This window comes from Plutella xylostella, chromosome 16 (assembly GCF_932276165.1).
Source record: "Plutella xylostella chromosome 16, ilPluXylo3.1, whole genome shotgun sequence".
In the NCBI taxonomy this organism is placed as follows: domain Eukaryota; kingdom Metazoa; phylum Arthropoda; class Insecta; order Lepidoptera; family Plutellidae; genus Plutella; species Plutella xylostella.
This window is the reverse complement of record NC_063996.1, coordinates 2,325,448-2,352,596: the sequence shown is the minus strand read 5'-3', so window position 1 is coordinate 2,352,596 and position 27,149 is coordinate 2,325,448. Positions and strand designations below refer to the sequence as shown.

Below are 27,149 nucleotides of genomic sequence, written 5' to 3'. Positions count from 1 at the left end.
AAGGTATTTAGCGCCTAGTCCAAGCCTTTAACTTTATAATATGATAAAAATCATATGAAAATTCTTAATAATTACGACAAAGTTGTTACAATACGGGAGTGTGATTTTCTGGTTTTTCGTCATATTCTGAATTTTATTTACAGTTATCCATAATCATTTACTTGAATTCGAATCATTCAGCACCTAGCTAGACTCTTCGGCTACCTGTGTGATTTTTTTCAAGGTTGTAGAGCATCGTTTACTACATAATTCTATGACAATGCCAACCCTCGATTACCCCTTGCAGACCCTTAAAGAAATTACATTGTATTGCTTCCTTAGCTTGCACAAGCCGCACCTTGCCTACTGAATTTGCATTTAAAATCTGGAGCATGGTCTCTGAGAGCCATTCAATTTACCCGACGATTTCTCGCGAGCTAATGCATTTTGTTGGCATCCTGACACTCTGACCTTTGCCACTGCAACCACACCTAATAACCACCACCTCACTACACCGACCTAACTGCAAGCCACATTTTAAGCAATACTGGCCTATAACTCCAAGGGATAACAGCAAGTTTAGCGAATTGTACTCTTGTAGTTACGACGTTGAAATGTTGGTTTGGTTGCAGAGTCGCAGGGCGCTCCAATTTGGTAGGATAGGAATTAACCTTTCCTTCTCTTCAGTTTGTTATTGAGATTGCCTTGGGGACGTATTTCTACACAGCTTTTAAGATAACAAGATTTTCAAAACAAGTAATTAGACATGTGAAAGATATCTAGCTTGCTGGAGTTTAGATATCTGAAGTCGGTAGTGGTAGGAAGAAGAAGGCCGAGGACAGAAAGCTGTTTAAAGATCCTTGCCAGAAGCCCGATTCATATCCTTCATGTATACTTAAACTTTTATTGAACAAATACGTATAAGTAGGTACTTATCTAATTTTACACAGACAACATGTAGAACATGCTCCATGCATATCATGTTACAAATTTCTTAAATACTTATTATATTGCACACTATAATTTGCTCAAGTATCTCATTATTTGACATACATGAGGTACGGTCTTAGCTGACCAAGCTTGTCTGGGAGGCTGACAATGTTACAAGAGTACAAGATACTCAATCATCGTGTAATAAAAGCGGGAAGGAAGACATTAGGAAAGTCGCAACATTCTTGATTACATTCCGATCAGAATTGTAAATGCTTTGAGTCCATCACGCTATCTGACTGACGGACAGTTAACATCTTGAGCAAATTTAATGCATACCAATTTGTCTGAACATTTATAAGTAAATACCTACACTCTTGTACAGTCAAACTATAAAGTCTAGACATCAAAGAGTGCGATATTGCTAAGACTTTTTATGGTCATCAATTTTATTATTTACTTACTTTTACATACATTTTAAAAATAAAATACTGATTGATTTGTGCTTTAATAAATATAACAGACCGATTGAATACGATCTTAAACAATTAGTTAGGATCCACTTCCGTTTTCATGACTTTATAGTTGGACTGTACTTTTGGTTTTCAGTATCATGTCATGGGTGATGTGATGTGTGAGTAGGTACTGTGTATAGCAATATTTCTCTGAAACCTGAACATGAAATTTAACCTTAACTATTAAATTTTAAATCATAATCATCATCCGCCTGTAACTAATCCTCTCCCAAGAAGAGCCAAAACCCCAACACTGTCCTTAGCTTGCCTCATACAGATACTACCGGCTATCTGTCTACTGTCTATAAGAACTTCAGTTCACTGGAGGGCTTCCCACGCTACGTTTGCCTAGTATACTCCACTCAAGAAGTAATACCAACATCATCGGATCGGTTTTAATCAATAAATTTTTAAGTTCAAAATCCTTCGTGTTACGATTTACATTGTGAAATCACTAATTTAATTTCGGTGTTGCGTATATCAAATTACTTTATGTAGTAGCATTGTAGGTAGGTACCTAATACTTACTGAAAGTTGCACAAAACAGATGATTTCGTATCGCGCAGGTATTATAAGAATGCTCGCGTGTTTATCATTTTGTTCATCTGATAAAAGTTACTGTCATTGAGATTGCGAGGCATTTACATTATACACGATAAGTAATATGGATCCATTAATCTTTAGTTTTTTCCTTAAAAACTTATTTTCATCTCCGAATTCGGCGAAAACAATATCTACATACCTTGTTGGTTTCCTATGATAGATCTCAATCAATAAACGATCATAATGTATGCCATAGTCCGTAATTGATAGTAGAAATACCTTTTAGATCAAGTGAAGTCGCAATTCTGCGACCAAACCTTATCAAATTCCAAACATCGTCCAAATAAACATGACAAGCATTACTCACGTATTTCGTGGAGCTGACCCGTCGCACGCGCGTGGTCGGCCTGGTCAGGGCGCGGCGGTACTTGTCGTTCCTCTCCTCCAGCACAAACCAGTCCGTCACCGACCCCCGCCTCGGCCCCGCCACCTCACTAGCACTAGCACGACTACTCAGCACCACTGACAACTCCTGCTTAAACTCCTCACTCACTACCGGTTTGAACGGATTCAACTGCACCACTTTCGGCGATGGAAGAGTTGAAAAAGAGGAACTCTTCCGCTTCTCCTTTTTGCACAGCTCCGAAGGTGTCTGCGTGTACGTCTCACAGTCGCTCGTGTAGTTCTCATTGAACAGTTCCACGGTTTTCTCGAATTCGTCCAGGATATCCTGCACGGAGCCGCGCTGCAGGATGTGGATGCCGCTCGAGTTGGTGGACGTCATGGTGGACACGCTTGACCCGTGCTCCTTGGATGTCTCGGAGGCTGACTCCTTGATGCTGTGCAGCGCGAACACGTCCTCGTCATCATCGTGGAACTTGAAGCTGGGAGGGGTGTGGTCGCCGCAGTGAGGGTCAGCTAGATACGCCTCGCTGCCGAAGCCGAATGACTGGCTGCTGTGCAACTTGTTGTGCTGCAGCGTCGAGTAGTTTGGCACTTCCGTCTCCTCCTCAATGGCTCTCGGAAGGAACTCAAAACTCTTACTCCGTTTGTTCAGAGAAAAAAGTGATCGTTCACGGCGTTCGATCTCTTTCTGCCTAAAAAACCAGAACCTCTTACTGGCTCTCTGCTCCTGCATGCCCTTCGAGCCGTATAGTGGCTTCTTCTCCGGCTCCTCTTCCACCAGCTCTTCAGTCTTTTCATGTTCATCTTCGGCGATCGCCTTTATCTTGCTTCTCTCCTTGTGTTTGCCAAGAAAGCTGAGCCGGGAGAACTTTTCACGGAAACTGAAGGACTTTTTCAACGGTGACCCGGTTTCCGAGCTCCTCTCGGAGTCGGTGGGCGAGTAGTGCGGCGAGTTGGGCGAGTCGGGGATGTGGAGGCAGGCGGAGAGCAGGCCGGGCGCGGGGCGGGCGAGGGCGAGGTCGGTGGGGCGCGGGGGCGGCGCTCGGGGGCGCAGCTTCTCCGGGATCTCGCCCAGCAGGTGGCGCTCGATGATGAGCAGGTTCTCGTTGCTGAGCTTCCTCAGGCCGTCGGGCTGCCGCGGGCGCGGGCGGGGCGGCCGGCGGGCCTCCATCGTGGACGCGTCGCGACCCTCCACCGAGTCCTTGTCTACTGCGCGGTATCAGCTCCGCGCCATATCTCAAGATAAAGCGCTGATAAACAGTGTTAGCGTCGTGTTCGGTATTTAGACGTTCGCCTTTGTTGAATCACGCCTTGTGTTCACGTGGTACGTCTTTTGTCTTATGTTAATTCAATGGTTATTGCATTGTATTGTTTGGTAGTCATATGGACGATGATGGACGGAATGAATTAGGCAGGTACCGAATTGAATATAATTGTATTAAGTACACTTTACTTTCTACATTTGATTAAGTACATTCGAGTTTAGATACAATACACTTTTAATCATTTTAAAGAAATTCAAGATAGGTTATCAAAAAGTAGATAGATAAGTAGATCTCAAAATCTCGTATTTTTTTTATCGTTGCCTTACCTACCTATTAGATGCATAAATCATTCAATATTTCTCGGTTGAAATCGGTCAAGTACCCAAGCATCAACATCAATATCTTACATAAGCTAGCAAGTAAGTGTATTATGTAGGTACTTACCTATACCTAAATACATAAAAAATAGGTAGTACAATCAGCCAAATATAAAGCCAACGGATATACTTAAATCAGTTCCTATAAAATCCTAGCAGCATTGATAACTTACCTATACCTAATCAAAGAAGACACTAAAATACTCGCAGAAGGCACAGACACTCGTAGACAAGACCTAAACGGTACTTCGCTACTGGTGCTGCATTGCAATCTGTGCCTAGGTCAGGCTAATGCCCTAGGCCGGTCTAGGTAAATGTTAATTATTTACGGACCGTTCCGCAGTCTAGCCTTTTCGGCCGACTGGTCATCGACAATCGATACCATGTAAAGACATTAGTTAGATATATTACTTATGTGAATAGAAATGGGGGCCAGACGAATTCTCTGGTTTTCAGCTAAGTAATCAGTTACATGTTTGGTCTTGAATGCTTTCCAAAATAGTTTTGCTAGACATGATCTTTGGAAAACTTAAGTGAAGAGGTCTCTTATGTATTTAGATATCAATAAAATCATTCAATTTTATTCATACTTACCTACATTACGTTATTCGACCAGTTGAAACCGGGCCCCATTACAAATAGATTTTTCATCGTCTTATTAACCCGCCAGTGGTGACGTGAATTTGACTTACATTGTTGGTGACGCCGGTCTCACGCACCGGGATTTTCAAACTTATTTTTTTTACTTAATTAACTACACATGCTACTTAAAATTAATTTAATTTTAAAGATAAGTATTTGTTTGACAGTAAAATAAAGCATTATCATAAATCACGGCTCGTTTATTAGTCCTTTTACCATGGTACTTAGAACACTTAATATTTACATAATTAAATAAATAAATATGTGGGGACATCTCACACACGGCCATCCGACCCCAAGCTAGGCAGAACCTGTGTTATGGGTGTCGGACAGCTGATATATCTACACAAATACATAGATAGATAGATACTAAATATAAATATCAACACCCAAGACCCGAGAACAAATATCTGTGTTTAAACAAATATCTGCCCCAGCCGGGAACCTAACATCTTAAAAATTAAAAAAATACAACAATTATGTAATTTTTTATAACTAAGTCCACCTTTTATAGTTTTATAACACTACGAACTTCATAAGAAAAAACAAAAATTTATATACTTCTACCAAAAAAATAATAATAATAATACACTAAAAGTCATTGTTTCTCCACAGCCAAACAGTCTCTGCAAGACGGCACTTACATGGTCGTAACACATATATTTCTTACATTTTGTGACAAATATATTAAATTTTTCTGTTATTTTCGCTATCCACATTCATAACATTGACATTTTTTTGAAGGTCCAGCTATCTCCGTCGTCATTTTCAAGGTCATGCTGAAACTAGCTGATATTACTGTAAAAACTTATTGAAATCTATTAAGTACTTATATTTGTATAAATACCTACAACTATCTTTTAAAAATAGTTCAATCATGAAATTTACAATCACAAAACAAAAATACAGTCAAGAAAAATAAAAAAAATGTATGAAAATTTTAAAAAACATCTTTAAATTTGACTTACATAGTCGGTGACCCCGGTCTCACGCACCGGGTTGGCGCCAAAACTCCGAAACCTGCGCACGAGTCACCATCGCGGGGTGGACTGACGGTGGGGGATGGGAAATGAGGCAGCTACCCGAAATCACAACAAAAATCGATGGCTAGTGAGAAAGTTATTCGACTTTTTCGAACCACCCGGTCTCACAGACATATACGTCACCACTGGCGGGTTAATTATCTTTCCCAGAACGTTCAACATAATAAAAAAGTTAGATTCGGTTTTCGTCGTAGTTAAAAGTCAAGGTCTTTTTATGAAACTCACTGCAAGAGTTTAATCGATCATTGCTTGGAAACCATTGTTTTCTTAGTATAAAACTTTTACATTCCTATTAGAATAGGTTTTCTATTTATTTCTAGTTATGAACGTGAATTGTAATATAAAACATGACTGTTGTGTTTATTTGTGAATAGATTTATAAACACCTACCTACTTACCTACCTGTCCATAATCTTTTTTCCTTTACTGTGATCGTAGTTCCTAACAGTGTCCTAAAGTTTAGTGTCATAATACACATAAGATTAATTACTTACTTCATAATCTAGATAAATTACACAGTACCTACCTAAGAAGACGAACAAAAGCACTGGACAGGGAGCGTTATACCTAGATCTTACGTGCATAATCTTCCCACGATAGTTGAGTAACAGTAGAGCTGTTGTTTGATATAAGTGATGGTGTTTTGTTATAAAGCCGCGGCGGAAAGGGGAAGGAAGTCTGCCGCTTCCACCAGCAGAGGTTCTCCGAGGCGCAGGTCACCTGTTGGTAAGTTCTAGGTTCCTAAATTTAGCAGTAGTAAGGACTAGCAATGGACAACATTTCAAAAAACTAAAGCTGCTATAAATTGAAAACCATTTCGAGATTTAGCTCTAAAGGCCACAAAAAAAAAGTTTTTGTATTTTTTGGATGTATCATTTTCGAGAAAATCATGAAATAGTAAAAAAGTGCTGATGACGTCATGCATCAGTTGCGATGCATTTTGATGATCAAAGCCCATAGATTTAAAAACAAAGTAACTGTCACTTTCATTTTTGATTGACGTTGACGTTTTATCGTGTACGTTGTTGTTTATTTGGGTCATTTTCATTAATTCTGTTCTGACACTTTCTGACTATTTTTTTTATTTATTATTTAGAGATGACCTCTATATAATATGTCCCAGAGCATGCCACCGCCTACACAGCTAAAAAAATGCTTCTGCTTATTTTTTTACATGATAAGTACCTACTTTCCATCATCAGAAATTTCAATGTCATTTGAAAATGACCCATTTGTTGGTTGGCATGTAAACAAAGTTAAATGTCACTTGTCAGTGTCATTTATGTTTTTTTTCGAGACTCAAGCAATAGACAAAAATAAAAATTGAGCCTAATATGTGACGTCACTTCCGGTTTTAAAATAATTAACTTTAAAGTTAAAAATAACATGCAAAAATTAATGTATATACAAAATAAAAAAATACGGGTCCACTAATTTTCTATAAACTTTCCGAATAGCTAATAAAAATATAGGGTAAAGAAAATGAAATGTTGTCCATTAAAATAGTATAGGTAGGTACATACAGTTGTTGTGTAGAAGCATTGAAGAACGAGGGGTTAGGAGGTACCAAAATCGAATTTCGGTGACTCAGCTCACCATTCTGAACTATTTTCTGAAACGTACAGTCGTACATGTCTTTTAACGAAACTACTTACAGTAGGTACAGACGACAGAAGATTTCAGTAAACCAAAATTGCAGAAACCTAGCTTGTAAAACTAGTTTGATTGCACTATGTCTTATCTCAGATTCTTATTTATTTACGTTTTTTTTTCCACTCTCTAGGTAAAGGCCAAACATCCCTATCGGAGTTAATCAGCTCTTTCAACTATGAAGAAGAGTACCCACTGTCAATGTTGGAGATCCCTGAGCGTGACTGGCGGCTCCTGGGGGCGCTGGCCAAGAAGAGAGACCTGGAGAGTGAGCAGGACAGACTAGCTGAGGAATTCCATCGCCTGTGGCAGACAGAGAAGGAAGAGCGGCAGAAGGTGAGAACGGAAAGGGTGGTAGATTAGGGTGTATGCCTGTAAGATTAAAAAACGAAGTGGCAGATGTAACACCCTTTACACAGATTCTGTGCTCGGTCTTCGTCATCCAACCATTGCATTGAATGAAGAATGAAAAAAGCAAATGGCAGTCAAAGCCAATCTGTCAGAAGTCGTCGGTCCAGCGGACAGGAGGGCGACCCACGCTATGTTTTAGTGGTCTCCATACAAAAATTTACAGAGACTGACGCCGATATGATTTGCCAATCCTTTCAGCTCGCTGAAAAACCCTGTTCTAGCTCGATCTAGTGTTTCGTCACCGACACGCTTAACCTCCTGACGCCCAGCCGTTATTTTATTTTTTAGGACTATCTGCCCACGGTCCTCACACAAGGACTATTGCGTTTACCTAGCTTACTGCCCAGAAACTTAAACTTGAATAAATGTCGCAAAAATTATTATATAGTGTTCCTAGTAGTATGTACGGGTAATGCATTAAAAAAGGAACCAGTTTCAATAGGTTTAAATTCGAAAATCATTAGTCCTCATGTGAGGACCGTGGGCAGTTAAAAAAAGTTTAATTTATTGGTAGAAAATATATTTATAAGGTAATTTGTTAGAAATAACAAAACTAATGAAATAAGAACCACTTAGGAACACATTTAACACTTTAAATCAGTCTCACATAAGTTTAGAACTTATATTTATTCTAGATAAACTCACACTTATCAACTATTATAATTATTGGGATCAATATAGGAACAAAATAAGACAAAATGAAAGGCTCAGCTAGCAGCTCCTGGATATCATCATCACAAAATTCACATTCTACGGGTTCATGGTGAGTCATTTATGTCGTCATGTCATCGTCCTCCGAGAGATCTATGTCCGACATAGCTAAATCTGCTTCAATTTCTTGGATTTCGCATTATATTCTGTAAAAAAATACAAAAATAAGTATATCTAAAATTATAGTATAGCGGACTAAAAGTTTATGTAATTGAAGACCACGGTACTCAGACGAGTACTAATGTAAATGGATGATCATAGAATATTATTTAGAACCTTAATTGATAAAATATTAGTATTCGTCTCTTGCTAATATACTTAACAATAAGATTTTATTAAAGTTATTTAATTAAATGATTAGATCACATAAGTAAAATGAGATTACAACTTACTTAGTCGACGGTGGCCCCGCCATGGTTCCGTTTTTTGACGTTTTTTCAATGAACGATTGATTATCCTCACATGACACTTAAGACAGCTGTCAGTGATGGAATGTTAAATCCATAGATGCAATCCCAAAAAATAATGGCGGTAAATTCAAATATGATTCAAACACAAAGTATTCGTCCTCGGAGAAGGACCGTGGGCATCAGGAGGATAAACTAGCAAATTAAAAAAAAAAATAGCAGTGGAGCAAATCATAGTTTTATACCTAATGTTGTAGAAAGAATTTCAAATAAAAAAATGAATTAATAAATCATCATTAGATGACTATTTGGTCACCCTATATAATATGTTTTAAACACTTGCAGATCGAGAAACAAACGTCCTACCAATACCGGCGCTACATATCAGCTAAACGCGAAGAGGAGCGGCGCTGGACCGAGCGACGGAGGCTGGAGCAGGCCCTGGAGGAGCAGGTCCGGACCGGCCAGCTGGTCAGCCACATCCGGCACAAGGAGCGCCGGAGCGCCGGGGTGCTGGCTGAGCAGGATGATAAGAAGGTATATATTATGCTCAAGGTCTACTGCTGCCCCCGTATTTTGTAACTTTTTGAGAGTTAGCAACCGGTGATAATTGGTATCAACTTAGAGACTTATTAACCGAAAACACCAAAAATCTTAGTGAAAGAAATATGCAAGAAGCCTATAATATATCCTTACATTCAACATAAACGCTTGTGAAATCAGATAAGTCAGTAAAAAGTGAGTTGTGAGTTACATAATACGGGGGCTGGTTGTGTCAGTAATTTCTCCTTGGAGTCACATGTATGAACTGAGGTGTTTAGGTTTAGGTTTAGTCTGGCAGATTGCATTTGCAGCGTCCACTGCTGGCATAAACATGGCCCTAGCTAGCAGCGCCACGACACTATCATCAGTCTTCCTATTACAACCAGTTCAGTCCAACGTTTTCCAGAAGGAACCTTCACTGAAGAATCGCCTCAAAAATTACTAACCTAGTTACATACGTAAAGCCAAAAGTCTAAAGCCCTATAGTAGCTGTTTTGCCCTAGTACCTAGCAGTTTTTTAGGGTTCCGTAGCCAAAATGGCAAAAACGGAACCCTTATAGTTTCGTCATGTCCGTCTGTCCGTCTGTCCGTCTGTCCGTCTGTCACAGCCGATTTACTCGGAAACTATAAGTACTACAGTGATGAAATTTGATGGGAATATGTGTTGTATGAACCGCTACAAAAATATGACACTAAATAGTAAAAAAAAAGAATTGGGGGTGGGGCCCCCCATACATGTAACTGAGGGATGAAATTTTTTTTTTCGATGTACATACCCGTGTGGGGTATCAATGGAAAGGTCTTTTAAAATGATATAAAGTTTTCTAAAAAACATTTTTCTTAAAGTGAACGGTTTTTGAGATATCAGCTCTCAAAGTCGTAAAAAGTATGTCCCCCCCCCTCTATTTTTATAACTACGGGGTATAAAATTCTAAAAAAAATAGAGGTGATGCATGCTAATTAACTCTTTCAACGATTTTTGGTTTGATCAAAGTATCTCTTATAGTTTTTGAGATAGGTTGATTTAACTGTAATTTTGCTGCTACGGAACCCTTTGTGCGCGAGCCCGACTCGCACTTGGCCGGTTTTGTTATATATGCCGAATAATAAAAACCTTCCTTTCTCAATCCCACCTCAGATAGCCGACCTAATAGAGAAGGCTACCGAGCTGGACGCGCGGGCCGCACTGGCTGCGGAGCGCCGCACGAGGCTTGAGGCGGCCGAGCAGCATAGAAGAGACCTGGAGCTAGACGCCATCAGGAGACGGATGGACGAGGCACGGAGGAGGAAGATGCAGATGATGAGGGACGCTTCGGAGGTGAGGGACGAGGGTTATTGGTGCGTGCCTTGGTGTGCATTAATTCTTTGTGTGTATGGGAGGAATTTGTACCTTGTCTATATTGAAGCAAGATAGAAATACAGTTTCAAGGCGCCACTCAGGTAAAATACCTAGTATTATACAGGGTGTTGCAAAAAGGGTATATTAAGCCGAAACCAGCAGCCAACCGGCTTATTATACCCTTTTTGCAACATTTTGTATAGGATAATATGGGGTACTCTTTATGCCAGAGTTTGCATGGGGTATATGGCTAAGTGCCCATTTCACCATTCTCTGTTAAAGCATAACCAGGGAGTAATGGTTAACTTTTGACACATCTGTCATGAATTTTATATGGAGATGACGTTTAATTTATAAATCAATCCCTGTCGGTTAGATAACCGAGAATGGTGAAATTGGCACTTAGCTAGGGTATTGTAGGAATCCCTCCGGCGAGTTGGAAAGATGACCTGATACATGTGACTGATAATCGATGAATGGGGAAGGCCGGCCTTGAGAGGCCTATGTCCAGCATTTGATGATTATGGGCTGACGATGATATTTAGGTAAGTACTTATAGGTACTTACAAGAAATTAATACCACTCTCCCCCCCACAGCGGCTAGCACTAACAAACGCCCTAAACACCTGGGAAGCCACCATCCTGCGGCAACAGACCCTGGCGATGGAAGCGTCCACACAAGCACACCACGCGGCCCGCGCCGCCATCACTGATGCTCGCACTACCAACGTACTGAGGGCGAAGGAACGCAAGAAACGACGGGCTAGGAAGGTGGCGTCTGTTACTAGGATGTTGAGGGACGCTGTGAAGGCTGGGTATTATTAGGTTTGTAGAAATGGAAGGTAGATGGTAAAATGCACTGTTGTGATTTGTGTTTTAAAGAATTATGGTAGCAAGAGATTACAGTTACAAAAGGACAAACGTTGAATGTAAAAATTATTGTTATTCTTCATGTTTTGTTATCAAATCTTTATAAAGTGTAATTTTTAAAGGGGAAAAAGAAATGGGATTGATTAAGTATAACTGTTTAGTTTGTTATCTAGTCTAATTTAATGTATTTACAATAGTTCCTGTGTGTTTAAAATAATGTTTGTAAAATATAGTGTTCTAAAATCAGACTTTTATTATTTATGTTTATGCGTTACTTATATCACGTAGACTTTATCAAGATACCAGTTTATGATTGATTAGTAGGATGCAGTAACTACTACAATTTGTGTAACATTGATTAGGATTATTTATCCTATTTCAATGTGTATCGGCATTTAATATTTAGCCACAACCCAACTACTAGTTACTACTTAGTTATTATTCCGTGACCCAACTATCACCACCGCCATCATGACACTTCAAATCCCTAGTCGCGGCCGCGAGTCTGGCCCTCGCCTTCCTATACTGCTTGAGGACCGCCTCAGCACCTTGCAGCACAGCTGATGCTGAGGAGACGCTGGGCTGGGCAGGAGGCAGGCGGCAGGCGATGGTGGACTGCGCCAGGGTGTTCCAGCGCAGGTGCAGGGTGCCGGATGAGGCGTAGTGGAAGTCCGTGTTCTGGGGGGTTAATGGGTTTAGTGGCGTACATAAAAAAAGCGCCCGAACTCCTGTAGTCCCGCTGTCCCCGTAATTCTTGTCCCTGTTAAGCGGGGACAACGGTACTCTCAGAAAATAAATAAAATCAGGCCCGTTGTCCCCGTTGGACGTGAGCTCCTCAACGGGGACAGCGGCACTTAATAAAAAAATAAAAAATCAGACCCGTTGTCCCCGTTCTCAAAATACACTTTAAAAAACACAAGTATATTTTTTATTTCATGAATTTTATATAATAATTATCTTCACATCAAATCGCTTTTTAGCTTAGATCATATTTTTTATTTATAACTAACCTGGCATATACCTGGGTGATAATTTGGCAAATTCGATGAACGTGTAAATTTTAAAGGATGCGCTAACGGCACGACGAAATACTGCCGCGAAACAAAAGCACAGATAAGATTGTTGTTTGCAAAACTCTCATTGGCTTACTAAATCAGTCAACCAATGAGAGATTCCGTAACTACACTACCCTTTTGAACAAAAGGAGCTGCTTACTGGAGTTATTTAGACGTGTGTGATGCATAGATCCATAGATCAGAATACAAATGGTGTGATTTGAATGTAACATTAATAAACGGTGACGTTGATGAAATCGTAAAAAGTGCATGTCAGTACATTTATGAAACTACTAAATACCTACCTATATTCGTTATTATGTATATTATTTCATATAATAATATGTTTGATGATTATATAAAAGTGTTGTTTTTTCATAGGTAACAACAATGTCACAACAATTCTCATCTTCTCATCTCAAATATCTTCATTTTTTTTTATTTCAATTAAAGCCGATAATGTAACATTTTGTTTTATATTTTTTTTGTCCTTTTCGTGCTAATATAATTCGGAAGGGACAACGACACGTAAAATTTTGACGGCCCGTTGTCCCCGTTCACTATTGCCCGCAAAGGGGACAACGGAACGAAAATATAATGACGTCCCGTTGTCCCCGTAACGGGGACACAGTTACGGGGACAACGGGACTACAGGCCCGAACTGGGGGGTCACCCCCAAAGACGAAAAACTAAGTTTCGGAGCACTGCTGCGCGAGCCACGATTATACCTCGTTGTCATTGAACGACAGCTCTCGTGTTAGTTTTTCGTCAGTATAGAGAATAGAGTAACCCTGCTGATGCTATCTCGCCCTATACTTGCAAATTATGTTCGCGTATTATTCCTTCCTACTTCCGCTTATGGAACGGCCAACATTCATCGTCTGTGATCCTGATCATCTCTATGTTTAGCCACGAAAACTGTTAATTCTCCAGGCTCCAACTCCAGAGGTGTATCTTGTGAGAGGTCTATACATCTTTAAGTCAACGGGATTTGGCTGGCACTGAGTTTAAACATATTCACTTTCATGACAACAAATAAAACACCAACCTGCATTCTAGGCTTCGTCAACACATCTAGATCTTTCAGCAGATGGCATCCGCCAACGAAGAACCTCCTACTTTCAGCTTCAACTTTATCTTTTTCCTCCGGTCGCACACACGTTAGAACCCTGGTCCTATGTCCAGGGTCTAAGGGCAGGGGGAGATAGGCGTAACCCTCTGTCCTGTGGCGCCCCCACCAGTCAGTTGAGATCACTTCGAAGAATATTTTGATGGGGGCTGGCTCTGAAATGAGGAGTTTTTAAAAAATATTTTTTTTATGTCATAATGCCGAACTTATTTTCTATCTACAGGGTGTTGCAAAATTGGTATACTAAGCCGAAACCTACATGTGCAGCATGGTATATCTAAGCCCGAAACTGAAATCAGAATTTGGAAATTCGCGAAAAAAAATATTATTTTCCCATAAACCCGCATGCTGCACATGCTGGTTTCGGCTTAGTATACCCTTTTTGCAACACCCTGTATATGCTACTGTACAACGGTTGGTACAGTTTACGAAAAACTGAATGGTACCACAGTTATAGACGAGTGAGTCTCGTTACTAGTAACGCCATCTGTGAATTGCAACACGAACTACTTGTAAAGTCCGTATCACATACCGTGGTCGTCGTCAGCTTCAACTTGCAAGTCTAGAGTCTGGGCGAAGTGTGCCTGCGTGGGTTCATCCTCGCTTCTCATAGATGTCGTTACGTGCGTCCTGCCGTGGTGGACGTCGCTGCTGGTTACGCCATCTGGGTACTGTAACATGAACCAATTGGTAGATAAAAGAGATCTATTCAAGTGATATGGCCGCCTGAGGTTTTATGTTCAGCCATTGAAATTACAACTGCAGTGACCAGCAGTGCTAGACAACAAAGAATTATCAGGAAGAAAATGTATGTGTTGTGTGTATCTTACCTTGATAAAAAATTCAACGTACAATTCATCTGCATCAAAATCTTTGGCCGATAATATTTCCAATGTGATGAAGTATTGCCTCTTTCCGATAGATGGCATTGTAAAGTTTAGAATGTGTTTATTTTTGCTGTACCATTTCTTCTTTAGTTTCTTTAACTGTAAAAAATATCATTTATTGAGTAACTTGGTGTGGATTATTAGAGTGGATTGGCAAATATTGTGGTCTTTAATCATTGGGTATTATTTATGAGTACCTAAGTTAGAGTTAACAAATAAAAATCACAAACCAAAATCTCCAAATCGTCGACATCATCTTCCTTATCGAACTCAAGTTGTAAAGCATACACGTAGTTCCATCGGACGCCGGTAGATGTCTCGACGGCGTAGGGGTTCCACTCCAGAGTGTTCACATCCGGGCTTACTATGACATAGTTGCGAGTAGTATTGTGATGGAGTGATAACAGGACTGCCTCCTGTTTTAGTAGAAGTTGGGAATCTCTGCGAAAATACATAAAAAAAACTGTTATCGTATCGTAAAGGTGTCAGAATCAGAATGCTCTTGTAAAATGTAAGTCACATATATACACTATAAGACAATCGTTTTGAGTTAGTACTTATATCCTTATAATTATTTATATTATTAGTATACAATCGGGTGCGAACAGGAAAACACTGCGTAGGACGCCCTCCTGACCGCTGGACGACCTTAGGCGGGTAGCCGGTAGTGGTTGGATTAGGCAGGCCGAGTACCGAGTGTTGTGGCGCTCCTTGGGAGAGGCCTATGTCCAGCAGTGGATGATTATTGGGTGATGATGATGATGATGACAGAATTGGGTAGGTACACATATTCTCCTTAGTGTAGAAAGTATATTAAATGATTTTATACTCACTCATTATACTCAGAATTATCCAAAACAACGTGCATAGACATCCAGCTATCACCATCCACTGCTATATTATCTTCACTCCGAAACAGACGACCCATAGACATCGTATCCTCATTCACAAACCTACTCAAAGTCCCATTCAAGCTTAGCTTTGCCATACAAGAAGTTAACCCTTCAAAACCATCGGATTTTTCCCGTAAATTTTCAGTCTTTGGCGTTGGTAGATAGTTATCCTCATGAATGTAAGTGAATACTTTACTAGCTTCTATACTTGAGTCTTTTATTATTTCGTGATATTCTAATTCAGTATCAGAAATGCAGTTGTGTATGTCAGAATAACGGCATAGCTCCCAAGTACTGAAGGTTTTCTGTTGCCACTTAAAATTGAACTCTGTAGCATCAACCGTTTGGACTAAGTTTGCGGATTCGTTGGTAAAGTCTTCGAAGTTTGGAAGCGCTATGCCGTTTTCGGGCTTCAGGTGGAGTCTGAAATACATCATGAACAGTAATTTTATTATAGTAATAGGTATTAAAATAAACTTTCATTTAAGTAATTATCTAATTATCATTAGAAATATGGCAGTACTTACTTAATATTTAAGCTAGTTATTGGCTTCTTTAGCCAATGAACTCCTGTTACTTTATTGGAACGATTAAAATCATTCATTATTATTAATTAAATAAAAAAACAAGTTTAAAGATCGCAAGTTTTGTTTACTATTTTTGTGTTTACTTATGTTGCCATGGAAACCAAATGTGTCATGCCATAGAGAAAACAATATACTTACTCTGTGGTTAGTTATTCTGGGTAGCGAAACCGTTATTATTCTGATTTAAAAAAGTTTTAAAAATATCCAGCAAGATTTATCATTATCATCATTCAATCTACATAAGTAAAACAAAACTTAAATTTAACTTAGTTATGTAAGTATTTATTTTATTACAAATTTCTATACACTAGGTTAACATAAATGCACTTCTATTTATTAAAAATGTTATCATTAATATAAAACAAATAATTAAAGCTGCTCATATAACGAAGGTAATAATCAAATTAAAAGAGTATTATGTTAAATAAAAGTAATCTAAATCCTTATAACTACTACATGAAATTGAAATTTAACTGAACGGAAATATAATCTCATTATAACTTACAAGAAACATGCAATAATAATCAACCTTAATATAAGACTGAGAGAGGTTACATTAGATTGTTGTCTTGTTGCACAACCAGGATCTCCTTCTGTAGATCGCCTGACCCGATTGTGCAGAGAGACTTAATGTTCAGACCTTCGATCCTGAAACAATAACATAAGATAAATATGCATTTTTCTTATTCATACACTGCCTAGCGGGGTAGGCAAAGGTCCATTAGGTTCTCTATCAATTTTACGACCGTATTGTATTAGTATGTATTGCCCTGGTTAGACCCAATGAATTAATGTCATTCTTCTGGTACATTATTTCAATGATTATTCCAAAAAAGGCATGACGACAAACAATAGATATACACCTACACTGGAACAAGAGTATTAGTTGATACCATACACCTCAATAAGACTTTTTGTCTTCGTTAATATGAAATAGTGTTTATGAGATAGCGGCACCTCTGTCTTTAGTAATATGAAATATTGTATAAGGTATAGTGGCAAACTACTCACGTGTTATCCCTACTCCTGTCGGTGGCGCCATCTACCTCGCAGCGGATGCACTGCTCGGTACACTCGGCGACGTTGGTGTTGGTGAGCGTCACCTGCGCCCCACTGTACATCTGGATGCCGACGCCGCACTTCTTTATCACGCAGTTGCGGAGCTCTATCTGGAATAATTAAAAAACAAATTGTTACTAAGTATGTTTTTTTTAGTAGTTAGTAATTAAAAATTTATTCATAAAGATACATGGATAGAATGATACACTAACTAATGAGGTAGGGATTCCAAGTATGTTTGTAAAGGATTGTAAAACTATTTTCCTTGGTGGTATGCCAAGTAAGCTTAAGCGTTAAACGCAAATCTGTATTTTAAAAATATGCGGTGCTTTAGTCAGTGTATAAAACTATAAACTAAACATACCTGTGCTCCTTTATGGACGACTATTCCGGAGTAGAAGTTCTCGAACGTACAATCTTCAATTATCATGTTCGCTCCACTCATGGCCACGATTCCTTGGGCGAAATCACTCTGGAAAATAAAATACACTTATTACATTTGTGTCTTTAGACTGATAATCAGGAGCGAGTGTCTTTTATGTATTTCCGAAATAGTACCGATCCAAGAAGGCTGCCTTGCGGAACACCGTAGGCTAAAAGAGCTTCCACATTAATATTCAAGCTAAACTAAACGCTCTCGTGGACGTAACTAGTAATTAATGGAAGCAGAATACTGTTTATCCCGTCGTTTTCTTGTTTCTGAATATCAAAAACAACAGAAACAGTATCAAAAGAAGCCTTATCCGTTCACAAATTTCGCTCCTCTAAAGGCTCTGGCACCTGGCAGCTGTCAGCCTGGTCGCTCAGCATGCAGTTGGTAGAATATCGCTTATACCGATGTTTTCTTGTTTCTGGATCACAACGGTGACAGATACTGTATCGAAACCCTTGGTTAAGTTCCACTAAAGGCTCCAACACACCTGGCAGCTGTCGGGCTGGTCGCTCAGCATGCAGTTGGAGACGCGCGCGGCGCCGCGCACCGCCAGCGCCAGGTCGCGCAGCCGGCAGGCGCCGCTCAGCATGAGGAGGCAGGAGCCAGTGTCATTGATGTAGATAAGAAAGAATGCGAGACCTAGAATGCTGCCTTGTAGAACACCATAGGCTATATTTATGTGTATGAGAAAGAGCGCCGGACCCAGAATGCTGCCTTGTGGACCACCTTAGCTTACAGGCGCTTCCATACTAATATATACACCTATTTTAAGTCGCTGAGTTTTTCTTAGGGCGTTAGGAAGCCAGTAATTAATGCGGAATACCCCTTAATCCGACGTTTTCTTGTTTCTAGAGCAGAATAATGACAGAAACAGTATCAAAAGCCTTATCTAATACAACAGACCTGGCAGCTGTCGGGCTGGTCGCTCAGCATGCAGTTGGAGACGCGCGCGGCGCCGCGCACCGCCAGCGCCGTGTTGACGCGCGCGCACCGCAGCGCCAGGTCGCGCAGCCGGCAGGCGCCGCTCAGCATGAGGAGGCAGGAGCGGGTGTCGTCCGCTAGGAGCGTTGAGCCTGGGATGAGGGGATGGAAATGTTAATTATCTACTTGTACAGTATAATGAGCAAAGATTTGATTGTATATACCTATTTACAATAGCTATTCAATATAGGGCCAACTATTTCTTGCTTAGGGCATGCTACTTATACTTATCTAGATATTCCCACGGGAAAACCCCGTCAAATATAATAATTAAGAGATACGATTACCCAACTAGCTCTAATAGCTCAGTTACGACGAACCTTTTAGGGATTTCAATCTGCAGCATTGAAAGGATGGCCGCATTCGTTTAAAAATTAAACAGGCAGCATTGCATTCTCTGACATGATAAGATACAAAGTTAAAACTCACCATTAAAGCTACAAATATTAATGTCAGCGAGCGGCACCTCCGGTATCTCGTACTGCTTGCTGCAGACCACCAGGTCCTCGGGCTCCACGGCCAGAGCTTCCTCTGCTGAAGACCGCACGGATAGCGTCTGCTCACTGGACACCTTGGTGCGGAGGAATTGGGAGATCTCCTCAAACTCGAATATGCTGCCGCCCTCCCATAGGGCTACCACCTGTAATAATGTGTGATAATAATAAATTAGGATCTAGTCAGGATAAACAAAATAAACAAATTTTGACTGCATGAGGAGTAATGAGATCTAGATCTACATAGCTTACATTGAAGATGGTGAACAGGCAAAGCTTTTACAGCCCTTTCAAACATGGACACCCTCATATAGCTAAAAATCGATTTTGCATCTTCGCAACTGTCGGAAATACTGCCGCCTATGGCCACTATATGATCAGACAGATAAAATGAGTCTGATAATGAAAGAAAACACAACTAGACTTACATTTCTCTTGCTTCGATTCTGCTCCCATTTCTTCTTCATTTTCGCCATGTACTGTTCTCTTATCAAGGGGTTCTCATATAGAGTCCATTTTGACATCAACCCGTCCAGTTTAGCGTTCATTTCAGCGCACAGGGATATGTAGTTTGGAGGGAGGAGGGAGTCTGGAAACAAAAGGAAAACATTCCACTATTTAAAAAAAACAATAATATATTTAGCTGCTGAGATTTGTAAGTTGACCAAAATGTACATAAATAGTGTGACATAGTGTTGGTGACAAAATATACTAGAGAGGGTCTAGCTAGGTTTTGCCACCGTGGTGGAACATACAAATGATACATAGATACATATAGCATGAGCTTTCGTCCAGACAATGGAATAAAATCATGTAATAGTTACTAACTATATTATTACTACTACTAGTATGTAGTAGTGACGACCGAATGGCGTAGTGGTTAGTGACCTGACTACTGAGCCGATGGTCCCGGGTTCGATTCCCGGCTGGGGCAGATATTTGTTTAAACACAAATATTTGTTCTCGGGTCTTGGATGTGCCCGTAAAATGGCAATAGGCCCGCCCCCTATTACATTGGGACTAACATAACACTCTGGCGAAAAGTGGGTGCAGCAATGCACCTCTGCCTACCCCGCAAGGGAGTACATTAGTACAAGGCGTGAGTGCGTGTGTAGTATGTAGTGACTATAGAAATACCTAGCAAATCCAGAAAATTGTATTTCAATAATATTTACCGTCATCATCATCATCTAAGTCTACCTCACAAAGTGAGGAGTCAAGCTGCCTGAGTTTCTCGTGGGCGTTGATGGCACTGTTCCTCAGAAGAATTACTTGCCGGGCCATGCAGGATGGTATAGTCCCATTGTGGAGGTCAGACCACAGTTGCATCCTCTCTTCTATGGTCTTTGGTAAGAGAACCTTTTCGTCTTGGTCGTCCCATGGCATCCAGATGTTGTTGTAGTAGAATCTGGAAGTATAAAATTAGGTATAACTGAATGTTATAGTTGTGAGCGGCACACCTGGGCAGTTAGGATGGATACTAATCTGATTTGTTAACCCTATGGCTATGGTGGCAAGCCCTAGTCTACCATTAATGTTTGCCACAGACACCTTCTTAGCTTATAACAACAGGATGGTGTGAAAAACAACCAATTTTTTTTTTATTGTGTCTAGAAAATTTCCCTTTAATCTAGGCTAGACACATTGATATTGCTACAAAAGTCAGTCAACTACTCACCTCAGTAGATCAATGAACTCGGCAGTCACGGCAGCATTGATACAGATCTCTCGTTGCTTCTCAGTCGGCCACAGCTCAATCAACGGAACATCCTGTACTTCCTCCGGCAATGACACAGACTCGTGCTGCACACTCATCACATCAACATTGGCTGACAGGTTCTCAAAGTCTACCGATGTCACTGTCACATACGCTATGCAGGGAAATCTTGCCTCTGGAATTTAAAGAAAAATAAAATAAATTAACTAACAATTTTGGATTCATTTATTCATTTATTTTGGATTAAAGTAGTCTATGTGCTTGTTACAAAATATTATAAATATGTATGATGTGATATGAAATTGTTCACATCAAAATTAATGTGAGGTCAATGTGAACAAGCATTGAGTTATTTTAGTGTGTAAGCTATATTAAACTATGCATCAGTTGTTTTCTCAACAACATCTTGACCATGTAGCATAGATTATGAGCTTCAGCGGCCAGTACTCTCCCACTGTGCCACACCCTTAAGGTGAGGTCATCACTCAAATGAACACATCATTTTCTTTTCACACTTTTTTAAATCAGTCCAGAATAAACCAATGAGGTCTAATCAGCTCACACAAGACTCTTCCAATCAATACCACGATAAACAAATGAAGCCTACGGCTACTCACCAAACTTCTTGCAGAACTCCTTGGACAGTTTCCACAGAGCGTCCCAGCCGACAGGCTCCACCAGCAGCTCAGCCTGCAGGCCCCACGCCTCGCGAGCGGTCCCCCGTGATGAGCTGAACACCCTCACCAGGTCTTGGAGGATCTCGTTCTCGCTTCGCGTGAACGTGTATACTGCCGGCATTTTTAGGGGCGTTTGGTGGATGGTTGGCGTTGTAGCTGGTTCTGGAAGTGTTTTGGTTTGTTTTGTAGTGGTGGTTATTGTACGGGAATCTTCAGGAATGGTCTAATGCAAATAGAAACTTTGAAACAGTCCACATTATGAAGACTGAGTTTGGTTTTTACGTCTACGTACCACAAATAACTTGAATACAGCTGCAAAACGGCGTATTTTTGTGACTCTTACTTTACTTTTTCAATCTATTGAATATAAATAAACAAAGTGATGAAAAAGGAAAATCTGTTCGGCAAAACACGTTCAAATTCAAATTTCAAAATTTCCGGTGAAAAAATATGCCTGACAGTTGACATGACATTGACACTGACACAAGAATCAAGACAGTGCACCGTATATAAGAGTGGTAAACGCATTTTTTTTTTAATATTCTGTGACCACTTCTTATAATCTTAGAATAATAAACTATAAATTTAAAGAAATGCAGGTGGAATGCAGGTGAATCTTTAGTTTATTTTTTCAACAAGTCTTATTTTTGTCGGTTCTAGGTAGATAGATTTGATCAAAAAATATCGAGAAATAAAATTCTACATTCCTTTCTAACGTCTCGCGTATACTCACATGTCTCACATGTCATGGTCTCACCCAGTTCTAGCGCCAAGCGTAGTTTGCATAGCAATGCTTTAAATTGTGTGTGCAGGTTTTATCGTATAGGCTTTTATAAATTATATGATTATTATTTCCAATACCTCGGAATAATACATCTAGTATTTAATAGATCGTGGCCGCGCCAATCTCCCTGTTTTCCAAGTTTATATACAATATTATTATGCTTACGTCCATTATACTTTTAACTCAAAATAGGTACTTACTTACTCTTATTTTACCTTACCGGAAAAATAACATGTAACTACATTGAGGTCATACATTATACCTCTATCACTCATCTTCACGCTAAATTAAGCATGTTATGTAATTATAAAGTGTACCTTCCTGCCTAGGTCATGTCTCTCAGCCTTCCTATATAGCTCATAGGAGTCATAGGTAGTGGCATAGGTAAGTTATTGCACTGCGCTTAGGGGTAAACGGGGTAACTATAGAAAAACGCTGTTTTGGCTGTACATGTACAGTAAGCACACTTAAATACCTTAAACATTTACCTACAGTTTGTAGAAAATCTACTTACATGATCATTGTTCAGTGATCACACAAGTTAACAACAAAAAAAAACACGCACTCACGCCTTGTACTAATGTACTTCCTTGCGGGGTAGGCAGAGGTGCATTGCTGCACCCACTTTTCGCCAGAGTGTTATGTTAGTCCCAATGTAATAGGGGGCGGGCCTATTGCCATTTTACGGGCACATACAAGACCCGAGAACAAATATCTGTGTTTAAACAAATATCTGCCCCAGCCGGGAATCGAACCCGGGACCATCGGCTCTGTAGTCAGGGTCACTAACCACTACGCCATTTGGTCATCAACAAAACCAGAAAAACACGGTGTCTCTATATTTCTGACTATTACAGTACTAGGTATCTTATCTACCGACAGCGGCGTAGTAGTTATATAGGTAGGACACACATATTCTTACTATTCCTAGTAGACAAAGGTCATGATCGTGATAATTTGACGTGGCTTAGCAGGCTTACGAACATAACCTTAGTAATCAGAAGTCGGTACTTAGGTACTTAGTAAGTACCTAACTATGTTGCAGTGAAGCTAATTCGTAATGACAGTTCGATAATTTAGCTAGAAACCGTAAACGAATGAGCTCACTCGCATTTAGATCAATTAGGGACCTAGCCTAGGTAAGGAAGTAGTAGTAATTACTTACTTAATAAGTAGGTAGGTACCTAACTATGAATATAATTATGTGGTATTTGGGCCATTATTTTATTTTGGGTACAATTTGGCATACTTTTACAGATATTTTTTTCAAAAATAAACTTATTATTAATTAACCTTTCAATATTTATTTAGGTTAATTAACATTTATATTATTCATTAAATACATTTGCAGCGATGTTTTCTTGCTATTTCTTAAAGTTATTGACGTTTAATCGAGGAACGATGAGAAAAAAATACTACTGCGTTACTTTCATACAAAATTATGTTTTATTGTTAGGAACATATATTTTGGTTCGTAAACATATACCAGATAAAAAGTAAGAAAAAAAACATTAATCTAACAGTTTAAATTACAAAATATTCTCAGTTTTGTTATTCATTCTATAATAAAGTTTCCCACTGCGTTACCAATCAATAAGTTTTAATGCAATACTTTTCGAAAAAATAATCATAATTTTTTGCTCAAAGTTTTAGAAATAGCTCTAAATAAGGTGAATTATAATTATTATATTTGGTTTAACATTCTTTCTAATAAAGAGTAGCTAAAATGTTTGTGAATACTCTCAGGAAACGAGGGACAAATAGATAACGCTGTGGTTAATTGGTAAGACTTTGGTATCTCAAATACAATCTTTATACTTTCTTCAATTAAAACTAATCATAATGTGAAAAAAACTATCAAACTAAAATTAACAGAACTCTTTGTTTAATAACAAATATTAAAATCGCTGAAAATATAGCAACTTAATACTAAGAAATATTTCTAATTTTTTTTGCCTATAAAGCCGTTGTTTTTCAGCCGCTGTTTTACGCCATTGAGTCTGAAATGTTATACTGTAACAATATAATATGCTCAAATGTTATATTTGTAGGGATAAAGAAAAAGTAGTATTTTAATGATGTATCACGTCGTTTTATTTATACCAAACTTAATCGTCTTTACGTCTTTACGTCTTTTCACACTCTGCTTTCACTCTATGCTCCTCTGTTATTCGTCGTCATGGATACTTCACCTTGCGTTCTGTTCCACTCCCACACTCGGCCATCCTGACATTAAGGCTGCCCTCAGCCTTATTAATTACAATATATTAACACCTTAACTAATAATACTAATAAGAACAAACAATAAGAAAAAACAAATACGGCATTACATTTTAAAACATACACATTCGTCATCATTCATTCATCATCACTTTTATCTTTCTTTCCCCCAGTATCACTTCCTTTCTTTTCTTCTTTCTTGTCTCCTTTTTTTTAATCTTCTTTTCCTTCTTTCTTTTCATCTTTTTTATCTCGTGTATCTCTTCTCTTCTTATCTTTCTTCTCTCATGTGTAACTCGCCTTCTAATCCTTCTTAACCCCGGTCCCACTTTTATCATCATCCTTGTCCTAGTCTTTTCCCTTGTCACCGGGATATCATCCTTCAGCACAATCTTCATCTGTATGGGAGCCTCCTTGACCTGTAGGGGCTGGTAGTTCTCTACCATCTCCGTCAGCTGCTCCTTGTACTGGATATCACCAATGTAATCTACAACCACAGAATCACACGTATAACACCCTACTTGTTTCATCCATTCGTCATCTTTCATACGTAAACTCACGCGTCCGTCTTCCATAATCAATACCACTCTTCTCAAAAAATCTTGACCAATTATCACATCGTAAGGCAAACAACTTCTATTCACAACATGAAACAATACGTTATTATAATGTTCTTTATCTATCTTCACACCTAAAGTGACTTTCCCTAGGGGTTTCACTTCCAATTGTCCGAGTCCCACCAAAGCGCTCACATGTCCCTCGTCAAACTTAGGAGAACCTATCAGTTTGTAGTATTCGTCGGTTAACAAGTTAACTTCACTGCCCGTATCTATTAAAGCAGTCATTTTGCAGTCTGAAATTTCAATAGTCTTCATCGGCTTTCGTCTTTCCGTCTGTTTGTTTACATTTGCATTCGCATCTGTCATCTTGACGTTGACGTCCATACAGTTTGAACTGTCACCGGCTGTCATGCCGTTTGCGCCTGAATCCGTCGTGCCACTCGTAGCGCTGTTCTCACGTCGTTGGTCGCTCCGACTCGCTGCTGAATTTTCGTTGTTTGACTCCGTAGGCATGGTGAACATTGAACGCCTCGGCCCACGCTGAGGTTGCTGCAGACCAGGTCGTCCTCGTCCAAACGCGTCGTTGCTCCGCCAGTTGCCGCTTCCGCCTGGCTGTTGACACTGCGTAGCAATATGTCCAAAGTCGTTGCATCGGAAACATTTGATACCTCTCTGTCTGTACGGGCAATCTGCTGACATGTGTTGACTCTCTCCACAGTTGTAGCACAGTCGCACGGCCGTCGTCCTGTTGCCTGGCGCGAGTGCAGCTGCTGCGGGGCCTGCGGGTGTAGTTGCAGTAGGTAGACGATTGAAGACCGGTGCCCGTCTTCCGCTCGACTTCTGCCTGATGGTCTCGTACACTTTCAACTTTTCTTTCAGATCCCCATAGGTCGTCACGCCGTACAGCATCACCTTATGTAACTCGTCGTCTAGTATTCCGTCCACGATATATTTTATAGCGACGTAGTCGGGCATCTTGCCTCGCTTGCCGAGCTCTTTCATTAACAGCATGTAGTCTAGGCACGTCTCATTTGCTTTCTTCTTCCGGCTGCTCATTAACTCATGGATCGTCTTGGAATCTACGGTGTCTGGGAACTCCTTGGTGACCGCCGTCTTCAGAGCCTCCCACGTCTTGAAAGGTTTCTCTGAACGCAGCCAGAGTGCCGCCGTGCCGGTCAGTGACCTGCGCCCCACGATCAGCCGCTGCAGCTCCGTCCACCCGAAGATCTCGGCGTTGTCATCGACCTCCTGCGCCCACCGTGTTGCGGAATCGGTCTGGTCGCACCCACTGAACTTAGCTACCAGCTCCTCCGTGTACGTGAGCGGTCCTGATGTTCCGACTGCCTCCCCGTCATCTCCCGTCGTCGTCCGTGGCATCTTCTTGTCGTCGTCGTTACGTCTTAAAATGGTATATGTTCAGACCTGAAGGCGTTGTGATGCGAAGAAAATTTTCTTGTAAAATTTGCAACTGTCAGTCTTGTCCTTTTTATAAAAATCCGTCTTCATCCGCCGTAATCTCCGAGATTTTTTTAATTTTATTTATCCCGGACGAGCCCCCAATTTGTAGGGATAAAGAAAAAGTAGTATTTTAATGATGTATCACGTCGTTTTATTTATACCAAACTTAATCGTCTTTACGTCTTTACGTCTTTTCACACTCTGCTTTCACTCTATGCTCCTCTGTTATTCGTCGTCATGGATACTTCACCTTGCGTTCTGTTCCACTCCCACATATTTGTACCATAAATTGAGTAACAGATACCTGAAAACTATAAGAAAAACCCCTGAGTTACTATAGTTACAACTGCGTTACTGAAAAAGTAACGAAGTGTAGCGGTAACGCAGTTGTAAAACAATAACCTTTTTGAAGTTAGTACTTAAATGAATACACATACATGGGATATCAAAATGCCCTCATAATTGTTACTAATTATTACATATATTTATGAAATAAAATAATAAATATCTATAAAACTCACCGAATGTCGCCGGTAACTCAGTGGCGTCACAATAAATACACGCGCTTCTCTCCAGGACTCTCGT

At 39.9% G+C, this 27,149-nt stretch overlaps 3 protein-coding genes and 1 long non-coding RNA gene across 4 annotated transcripts; 1 reads left to right on the top strand and 3 right to left on the bottom strand.

The window, feature by feature from the left end:
* Positions 1-7,488: 7,488 nt before the first annotated feature.
* LOC105389650 (differentially expressed in FDCP 6 homolog) lies at positions 7,489-11,595 on the top strand. Its single transcript, XM_048626270.1, has 4 exons — positions 7,489-7,685; positions 9,224-9,415; positions 10,560-10,739; positions 11,358-11,595. The coding sequence occupies exons 1-4, from the start codon at positions 7,551-7,553 to the stop codon at positions 11,583-11,585; spliced, it is 735 nt and encodes a 244-aa protein (XP_048482227.1). The 5' UTR covers positions 7,489-7,550; the 3' UTR covers positions 11,586-11,595.
* On the bottom strand, positions 8,264-9,011 carry LOC125489677. Its single transcript, XR_007267162.1, has 2 exons — positions 8,864-9,011; positions 8,264-8,617 (listed from the first exon to the last, which is right to left on the bottom strand). It is a non-coding gene; the product is annotated as an uncharacterized LOC125489677 (long non-coding RNA).
* A 53-nt stretch (positions 11,596-11,648) lies between the features above and the next one.
* Positions 11,649-16,332, bottom strand: LOC105389659 (Meckel syndrome type 1 protein). Its single transcript, XM_048626281.1, has 7 exons — positions 16,122-16,332; positions 15,535-16,017; positions 14,932-15,142; positions 14,645-14,800; positions 14,347-14,485; positions 13,734-13,969; positions 11,649-12,308 (listed from the first exon to the last, which is right to left on the bottom strand). Exons 1-7 carry the CDS (start codon positions 16,196-16,198, stop codon positions 12,069-12,071), a joined length of 1,542 nt encoding a protein of 513 aa, XP_048482238.1. The 5' UTR covers positions 16,199-16,332; the 3' UTR covers positions 11,649-12,068.
* Positions 16,333-16,436: 104 nt separating this feature from the next.
* On the bottom strand, positions 16,437-21,992 carry LOC105389033 (protein nessun dorma). The gene is made up of 10 exons (XM_048626282.1): positions 21,835-21,992; positions 21,483-21,704; positions 20,827-21,040; positions 20,324-20,556; positions 19,577-19,737; positions 19,084-19,294; positions 18,577-18,746; positions 17,605-17,712; positions 17,193-17,350; positions 16,437-16,829 (listed from the first exon to the last, which is right to left on the bottom strand). The coding sequence occupies exons 2-10, from the start codon at positions 21,661-21,663 to the stop codon at positions 16,733-16,735; spliced, it is 1,533 nt and encodes a 510-aa protein (XP_048482239.1). The 5' UTR covers positions 21,664-21,704; positions 21,835-21,992; the 3' UTR covers positions 16,437-16,732.
* Between the last annotated feature and the right edge of the window lie 5,157 nt (positions 21,993-27,149).

Bases quoted from the DNA above. Each gene is read 5' to 3' on its own strand.
- LOC105389650 (XM_048626270.1), top strand. From the start codon at position 7,551: ATGTTGGAGATCCCTGAGCGTGACTGGCGGCTCCTGGGGGCGCTGGCC. The intron at 9,416-10,559 runs GTATATATTATG...ATCCCACCTCAG, and splicing joins CTGAGCAGGATGATAAGAAG to ATAGCCGACCTAATAGAGAA. The intron at 10,740-11,357 runs GTGAGGGACGAG...TCCCCCCCACAG, and splicing joins TGATGAGGGACGCTTCGGAG to CGGCTAGCACTAACAAACGC.
- LOC105389659 (XM_048626281.1), bottom strand. From the start codon at position 16,198: ATGAATGATTTTAATCGTTCCAATAAAGTAACAGGAGTTCATTGGCTA. The intron at 16,018-16,121 runs GTAAGTACTGCC...GATGTATTTCAG, and splicing joins ATAACTAGCTTAAATATTAA to ACTCCACCTGAAGCCCGAAA. The intron at 12,309-13,733 runs GTTGGTGTTTTA...TTAACCCCCCAG, and splicing joins TGACGAAGCCTAGAATGCAG to AACACGGACTTCCACTACGC.
- LOC105389033 (XM_048626282.1), bottom strand. From the start codon at position 21,663: ATGCCGGCAGTATACACGTTCACGCGAAGCGAGAACGAGATCCTCCAA. The intron at 19,295-19,576 runs GTAAGTCTAGTT...ACATTATTACAG, and splicing joins AGAATCGAAGCAAGAGAAAT to GTGGTAGCCCTATGGGAGGG. The intron at 16,830-17,192 runs GTGAGTAGTTTG...TTATTGTTTCAG, and splicing joins GACAGGAGTAGGGATAACAC to GATCGAAGGTCTGAACATTA.